Below are 8,879 nucleotides of genomic sequence, written 5' to 3'. Positions count from 1 at the left end.
CAGAAAATAACCTGCACTTCTCTTTGTCCTGGTGAGATATGTGTAGATTCCCTTTTCCCTTCTGACCCACCGGCACTAGTAAGCTGGTGGGAAGCACCGAATAGAACCTTCCTTCCCAAAGTTATCCTCCCCCACGTTCTCACAATGCAACCTCTGTGCAAAGTGCTAGTGTGGAACTCGCTAGGATAGCAAGAACATGGGTGAGATACCTCCGTTTGGGGGTATGTGTGTGTGTGTGTGTGTGTGTGTGTGTGTGTATGTATGTATATACACACACACACACACATTTAATATTTACATGATCCTGGACACTCACCATCAACAAGCCGAAGGCTTGGAAGTAGTTCTGTATTACCCGTGTCTGGTTGGGCTAAGCCCTCCCTTCTCTCCTTGGGTTCTCCCATTTGGTGGCACTTACTTGTACAATAACAAGGATGAAGTTGTCCGTGAGCACAAAGCAGGAAGCAAAACTCTGACCCTTTTTCATCACTTACCAATCAACTAACCTTATCAGCTTTGTATTTATTTCCAATGCAATGGCAGGGATTGTCTAGTATCACAGCAGTTTCTATTTGACACGTGGTCTGTGTTTGCCTTCGCCTTCCTTTCTGAATAGAGGCTTCATTGACCAGATATGGCTCTTATAAGCTCTTTTGTTCATCTCTTACTGGCTCTAACCCAATTTCTACAATGAGGAATAGATGAGATGGAAGATGACTTTCTTTATGGAAAGCATATCCTCCCACTGAGAAATAAATTGATGCTGGGTCTCACATGCATTATAAAACATTAACTCCAAGGACGCTGGACTCGAGCCTCGGGTCTTTAAAATTTCAGATCTAGTTCCGCTCAGAGCCAAGCTGAGGTTCTCAGCAGCAGCTTATTCTTGGAGTTTCATTTTAAACTCGTATTCGGTAAATATTTATTGAGTGCTTACTATGTGCCAGGTACTGTGCAAGATACTTTTATACATGTAATGTCATTTAGCTCTGTGTTGTGAGTTTTATTATCCCCCAGTTGACAGAAATAGTACAGTGAGGCTAAGGGATTGCCCAGGAGCCAATATGTGAACACAACCAGGACAAGTCGCCAGGCTGCTTCAAGTTTAGTACTTTTTATGTTACCCTCTTCTTGACTAATTGCTCTAGATTAAAAATTGCACAATCTATCTTAACCCACATAAGCGTGGTTGGACTATTCCTAGGAGGTAATGGGACAATTGCCTCCAACAGCTGCCATAATCTCTAGGGTCAATTTTTAGTGGAATTAAAATCAGTTTGTTCATTTCTACAATCCATGACCCACGAAATTCTATTTATGTAAGTCCTGGTGTCTTGGGGTTTGACTGACCTGTTTTACTTTAATACTATCAATATATATAGGTTTAACTTCTTATTGTTTAGGGCTTTCAGGGCTTAAAGATAGTTCATTCTACTCTCTGTTGTAAACTGTCTACCCACTAGGAACTGGTGATTACCCCCACATGCTTCATCTGTCCAGCTAAGATGCACTTGGGCATGCCAGACTGGGAATGAACAGGTCATGACATTCTTAGCCACCCCAGGAGCACGGAGCATGTGAATGCTTGCCTAAAGTCAGTAACTGGTCCCCTCCTGAAGTAGCCAGAGAATTACACCACTGCTTTTGTTAGCCTCTGTCTTGAGGACAGAAACCATGGAGAGAAGATAAGCAGAAATTATTTTTTTTTTTTGGTGGTAGTGGTGATTTCTTTAAAATCCAGCCGTAAGACCAACAGCAGTCCTGGGGTGAGTCCCCTGACAGCTGCCTGCTTCGCTCTAATGGTGGTTCCTTTTGTTTCCCTTGAAGTGGACGGGAGCTGGGAAGTGTGGAGCGAATGGTCAGTCTGCAGCCCGGAGTGCGAGCATCTGCGGATTCGGGAGTGCACGGCCCCACCCCCAAGGAACGGGGGCAAGTTCTGTGAAGGGCTAAGCCAGGAATCGGAAAACTGTACAGATGGTCTCTGCATTCTAGGTAACACCTTCTGTTTCACATTTTCAGTGTTTGTCCACAACATGGCAAGAAACGTTGTGACCATTCATTTGCTTGAACACGTTAACAGAAAGCAAAATCGTTCTCCAAGAGCAAAAAGAAAACGAGTGAGAAGAGTAGCCAAGTAGTCAAATACTTTAGTAGCGATGGGGTCATTTAAATATCATATCACCGTAACTTCCGTAAAGGTGCATACCTATCAATCTAACCAGTAACGTTTCAAGAGAGCTGATTTAAGAAAGTGGTTACCATTGCTTTTTAGCTTAGCAGTTCTTTTCTTTTCCTGGCCGCCATTTTAAAGTCCTTTCTTTTACTGAATGAACGTCTCTGTGGACATTGGCCGTGTATGGTTTTAGTCACGCACGTGTAATTTAGTGGGCTTTTGATTTCCATTTTTCTATAGCGGACATAAAATCACTAGGAAGACAAGGAACTTTGGCATATGTCCAGCACTGGAGCTAAGATCACTGTGAAATCCCCCCATGAGTATAAAATGCTGTGTGAGCCTTTCCCCTCTATTCATTCCTCTCTTGTCTACCGATGCATGGTTTTCTAGCGTCCTTTAGCCTCCATCTTCTGCATATTGAGATGTCGGTCAGATAGGATCAGGGACTCTTAATGGCTACAATGACTAAGCTTTCCAAGGGAAAAAGAGTGAAGCCTCTGAAATCATAGAGGTGAATAAGATCTATTTTTACATCAGTGGGAAAGGCGTGTGTGTATAAGAGCCCAACACCAGGATATATTCTGCCCTTTTAGACAGAGAGTGGCTACCAGTTCAACAAAAACGAATTACATTTTACCATCTCTGCAGGAAGCAATGAACAGCAGTCTAGGTAAATGATGCCAGCATCACCGCACGTGTCACTGGTAGCCTGCCAGAGTGCTCTTGGTAAAACTAGCTGTTTCAGCAGTGAAGGCCGGGTTTGATTAAAATAGCATTGGGCAACAGCTTTATGGAGCAGGAGCTTTGCGAAGGATCTAGGTCATGTTACAATTGGGGAATCTCCTTCACTCCAGTTTTTTCTTTTCATGCCAAACATGACCCTAAAGCAATTCTTCAGTTCCCGACCTCTCCGGGAGGTTTCACAATGGCACTGCTTGACTCTTGGGTGACCTACAATTCTTAGATGTTATTTAGCTTTCAACAGAGTCTCTGGATTTCCTTGGTTGTCCCTGAGGGCTGCATTTCTGGAGATGGAGCTGCCAGCTCTGAATGATCGCTTTAATATTTGGGTGTGATTGTTGCTTGGTCAGTTGTGACTGGTGCACAGAACCTTAGTGTTATGCTATCACAGATGGCCACACCTAAATGCCCTCCACAAGAAAATGAATGCCCCGAGAGTAAGATAACGCAATCTTTGCCAATAACAGTCCAAGGATCCAAATTACAAGCTAAACTAAACATCCAGTGCTTTTATGCTTGCACATTTCTCTTCCGGAAGGATAATTATGTGGTATGATTGTCAAGAAACTTTTTCTAAGCCTAACGACCAGCATTGGGTGGTTTTCTGACCAATGCCCTTTCTACTTGCTGAACCTAGCGGCTTCTCTGCTCTGAGGATTGCAGCCGGAGGTCAATAACAGGTGTATGCCTCATTGACGGGAACAGAAGGGTGAAATTGGTGGGGTGTTTAGCTTGAACCCGAGGAATAAGAGAAGCCTGTTCCCTCTCCCTCTGTGCTACCAGATAGAAAACTAAGGGCTGTGGCTTGAGAAGCTTAAATCAGTCTGCTTCAGAGATTAGTGCCTTGATGTGTCATGAGACCAAAGCCAGAGAAATGCCACAGGGGTCAGAAAGAGAGAGGAAATCTTTAAGGCTGAGCTACCTGATAGCTGATCCATCCTTCTCATCAAGATGTGAGATAGGTCAGTTCAACAGTGACACTTTGGCAACCAAAATATCAGTTGAATGCCGGTTTGGTTTCATTTCTGATGGGTATATTGATACGAAAAGTTCGAATAGACAGTTTGGAAATTAAAATCAAGGGTAAAGACAATCTATACAATAGCAGTTTCAAATAAACATCCCCAAGCTAATCTTACCACATTGTCTATCGAATGATCTACTAAAACGACCTAAAGGAAGCACCTGAAAAGGTGAGCCGGTAATCACATCAAAGTAAAGGCTGCCTGGGTAAGCATTTTCTCTTGGACCTTCTGAGCTTCATTGTTTTCCATTACCGTAATTACCTGGGTCCCTTCCCGGTCTTTCCTAGGGCACCGAAGAAGAGAACTTTCATTCTGGGTTCGCTCAGTGCATCTAAAACAACTCTTTCCGCTAGTGGTTTACACAATGCCTACTTTTTGTATCTAGGATTACAAAGGGTAGGTTTCCCTTTACCCAAACAAAACCCATCCTTTCCTTTCTTCGGGCAAGAGAGTCCAGAGTACCTACTTGACTGACTCATTCTTAAACTCTGTTGGCTAAGTTCATGTTTCAGAGGCAGCTGCCCTGCACAATTGCTTAATTATACCATAAACTCTGCATAGCAAAAGGAAAATGGAACCAGCAGGATAACATGCTAGCCCAGTGTATTCTTAAGTTGTCACGACGTCTACTACTGCTTGCTAATTCTCCCAAGGAGTTTTAATATTAAAAACCCATTTCCAGCCCATTTATAGTACATGGTAGGTTCTCCTTTTGACACACAGATTTTTCCTAGAAATACCCAACAGCTGCCTTTCTGTATAACAATTGATTAATTCACAGTTGCTTTCATGTATCTTGCATAGCAGAAGTGGATATACTATTGCAGACCCACAGGAGTAATAAGAATGTAGATCTGGACACATATGGTGTCATTAGCAGCTTAGCAACAATCTCTCCCCCATGCCCCAGTAAACACTTTCCCATTATGGGACCCAATAAGAAAGCCTGTGAGTAACAAGCTTTAATGAGACAGAGTGGAGTGGCTCATGACTAAAGTTTCCATTGTGCTTAATTAAAAAAGAAAATAAAGCAGAGATAGCTCAATACGCATGTGTTTTCGTGGAAGCAGTTGTTTTAATTCTGCAAGGCTAAAACTGTCATTTTTGGGTCGTGTCCTGAGTGGAATGGAGCATAGAGAGGATAAAGAAGCAGCCATATTCCACAAATTACCATAAAATCTCTCCCCGTTGTTATCCATCCATTATAGACTTCTCTACTTTTAGCCTTGTTAATAAAAAGATAAAGACATCTGATCGTTTTTCTAGCATAATCCTCCTTCCAAGTAAGGATTGGCTTTTATCCATTGGTCTGTGATGGATGAGTATTTTGTAAGTCATTAAATCTATGGCCCTTCTTATTAACCGGTTCTGAAATACTTAAGATGGCTTTTCCCATCCAGAAAATTTTTCTTCTGTCACCACCTTCTCTTGACTTCCTCATAGACCCCGTGTGCTGCACTTACTTACATAGTCAAGACAGGGGAAACGAGGGAAGAATTTGTCTCAACTAATTGAAAGGAAGGCAATTATTGCGCCTGTCTCTTCCATCTCTCTTTTCCTACTCTATGCCCTGTCTACATATTTCAATGTGTCCTTTTTGACTATGCTTACATTTTTTTGGTGGAATTGGACAGAAAGTGCTACACATGCTTCAGAAACATGATCTCTGGAAGATTGTCTCAGGCACATCTTGTTAACTTTGTTCAGTTTATGAACAGAATTGAAATAAAACACCTCCACTGTAAATAGGAAGGACTTTAAAATTAAATTTGGGCAGCTGGAGAGCAGGGTACATTACCTCCAGATGATATTACTTCAAGTGGAAAAAACAAAAACCCAAGAAAAGTAAACAGATAAGAACAGATCCCCATGACAGTGTGAACTTGAGACAGCCCAGAAAACCTACAAACATTTCTTAAGGAAGTGACATTTCAGCCACAGAACCAGAGAGTTGGTGGGAACACACATCCATAACAAAGTAAATAGAAATTTTGGTAGATGCCAACCCAAGAAGCACGGGGAAGGTATCAGCACTGACCTGGGACTGAAGTTGAGCTCAGCGGGGCTGGCCCAGGATGGTGGATCTGGCATTCAGAGCAAAGGCTGAACAGCCTTCGAAGGTCCTCTGTGATTCTGAGTTGATACTGGTTTTTCTCTTTTTCAAAGATTGGAAATGGACCCGAACCTTGGACTGAAAGAAATGAAAGAGCTGAGCTTACAAGATTTGAACATTTATCCCATAGATGAAGAACGGGTTGAGGACTGAGGGCTCTGGGGTCAGACTGCTTGAGTCTGAATTATAATTACAGTCCTATGAGAAAGTTTAATTTCTCTAAGCCTAAATTTACTCCTCTATAAAATAAAAGTTCGAATAGTGTCGGGACACCTGGGTGGCTCAGTCGGTGAAGCATCTGATTTCAGCTCAGGTCATGCTTTGGGAGATCGAGGCTTGTGTCCAGCTCCACACTAAGCGAGTAGTCCACTTGTCCCTCTCCCCCTGCTCACGCGCTTTCTCTCAAAATCCTTAAATTATTTTTAAAAAGTCTAATACTGCCTATTAGAAAGGGTTCTTTTCGAGGAGGAGATGAGCTAATCCCCGTAAGGCATTTAGCATTCACAGAAAGCACGCTATTTGTGTAAATAATTATCGTGTGTGTGCGATCTAGTGAAGGGATTCCTGTGGCAGAAAAACTATGTTTTCCATATTCTGCTAAATATTGACACTGTGACACTTAGATGTTTTTTTAAAACATTTCCTAATATATCTGACGAATATAGTATATCTAATGAAATAAAATGTACTTGTCATTAAAATCTATGATACAAATTTTGTGCTCTTTATACTAGCCAGTTCTGATTAGTAGTTGTTGTTGGAAAATGGAGTTTAGGAATCTGATGTTTTGTGGTGGTGGTTTTTTTTTTAAGATTTATTTATTTGAGAGTGAGAGACACAGAGCTTGTGAGCAGGGGGAGTGGCAGAGGGATGAGGAGAGGGAGAGAGAATCTCAAGCAGACTCCCGCTGAGCGTGGAGCCCGTCCCAGGGCTTGACCCCAGGACCCTGAGATCATGACCTGAGCCGAAATCAAGAGTCGGACCCTCAACTCACTGAGCCACCCAGGGGCCTGGGAATCATGATGATTCTTAAACTTCATGTCAAGCCAGAGATCGAGTGTCCTTTCTCAGAACTTTTTTTTTTTTTTTAAGATTTTATTTATTTATTCGACAGAGATAGAGACAGCCAGCGAGAGAGGGAACACAAGCAGGGGGAGTGGGAGAGGAAGAAGCAGGCTCATAGTGGAAGAGCCTGATGTGGGGCTCGATCCCAGAACGCCGGGATCACGCCCTGAGCCAAAGGCAGACGCTTAACCGCTGTGCCACCCAGGCGCCCCTCTCAGAACTTTCTAAATAGCTGAACAAAGAGCTCTTAATCGTCCAGTCTTCCTTTGCAGATGGGATTCGGTCCTGAGGACGAGGCAGGTGAATTATGAGGTCCCAACCACTTCTAAAATTCTAGGATTCTCATCATTAATTCAAAATCACTCAAGGGGAAGGCTGCAGAGAGGGACGTGGATGATCCCCAGGTGAGAAAATCAGTCCTCACAATAACAAGTGGGGGATCATATAGGTTTCCTTCATGTTATAAAAATACACATGTTCTGACCACCTCATCAGAAAACCAATTTTTAAAAGCAAGTCCTTATTTTTCCAACACAAATTCAAAAATTCTTTTTCTCTGGAAAAAAAAAATCCAGCCTACACACTATGAGACTGTATATGCAGATTCCAGAATCACCCACCTATTGCCAACCATTCTGAATTAATATTTGTTACATGTCTGGTACTTCCCTTATTCTACATTCACACATCTGAAAATTAGCACTTTTGCCATATTCTTCCATATTTTTAAAAAATGCTTCATAGGTTTGGTGGTCAGTGATTACGGATATCCAAGGTCCTTTTTGGAAGTTTCCAGAAAGTAGGCTTTCTGGCATATAAAACATACTCTTTCCATTTCATTACTTGTGTGAATCCAGATTCTACATTTGCAGTGTCTGTAATCAGGACTCAACAGTACACAACCCTGGGTAAGAAATATTAGTCTAGACTAGAGGAAGATTTAATGCCTGAGATCATAGAGTGGTCCAGCTATAAAAGCAATGGCAAGAATCCAATCAAGGAAGTGATTTAAAATGGCGTAGAGAATTCAGTGGCCCCTGGGGTGTGCTAACAAAGTGAATTAATAGAGAGGAAACCTCTTTGTGTCGATCCTACCTTTTCTCCTTAAATTACACATGCACGCGTGTCTTCAAGATCATGGAGAAAGGTGGTACCTAAAATGAAGATATTAACATCATCAGCAGACATCCTCATCACCCTGGCCTTTGCCTTTCTCCAGAGAAGTGTCAGTATTACAATAAGAAAAGACCTGGCTTCGGGTACATGTGTTTGGCAGAGGACAGTGTGAGTGTTCAGTGGAGTGGAAAATTGCCATGATCATTGAGAAAAGAGATCACGGGGTAGTGAAAAGGGCTCAGAAACAGGAATCAGGAGTCCTGGGTCTGCGTTCACTTGTGTCGTGACCTACATGTGACCTTGAGCAAATCTCTCCCAATTCTGTACCCTTCGTCCGTATCTATTAAAAAGATGGGCAAGATGATTTCTAGGTTTCATCCCACTATAAAAACATGAAATTATAATTTTATATCTTAAATGTAGCTTGCATATATATATATACACACACACACATATATACACACACATATATATTTCACAGATAATTTTCAATAACATAGTTAATACATGTATGCATATAAAATATGCAAATACTATCACAGGTCCGTGCATTCAGATACTGTTTTTTAGCCAGTTTTGAGGAGAAATTTTAATTCATTCACACACCTAAAGTTAACCATTTGGGTGATTATTAAGCAGCATG

General features: G+C 41.9%; 1 protein-coding gene across 1 annotated transcript in view; it reads left to right on the top strand.

Annotated features, from left to right (window-relative positions):
• Window positions 1–1,799: 1,799 nt before the first annotated feature.
• The window catches only part of UNC5D (unc-5 netrin receptor D), a 102,292-nt gene continuing 95,212 nt past the window's right edge, over window positions 1,800–8,879 (top strand). The window contains exon 1 of the mRNA XM_040643172.1: window positions 1,800–1,992. Within this exon, the coding sequence (XP_040499106.1) occupies window positions 1,800–1,992 (193 nt within the window). The remainder of the gene's footprint in view (window positions 1,993–8,879) is intronic.

Source organism: Ursus maritimus, unplaced genomic scaffold (genome assembly GCF_017311325.1).
Source record: "Ursus maritimus isolate PB19 unplaced genomic scaffold, ASM1731132v1 scaffold_28, whole genome shotgun sequence".
NCBI classification, from domain to species: Eukaryota; Metazoa; Chordata; class Mammalia; order Carnivora; family Ursidae; genus Ursus; species Ursus maritimus.
The sequence above is the reverse complement of the archived record's forward strand: the minus strand, read 5'-3'. Positions and strand labels throughout refer to the sequence as shown.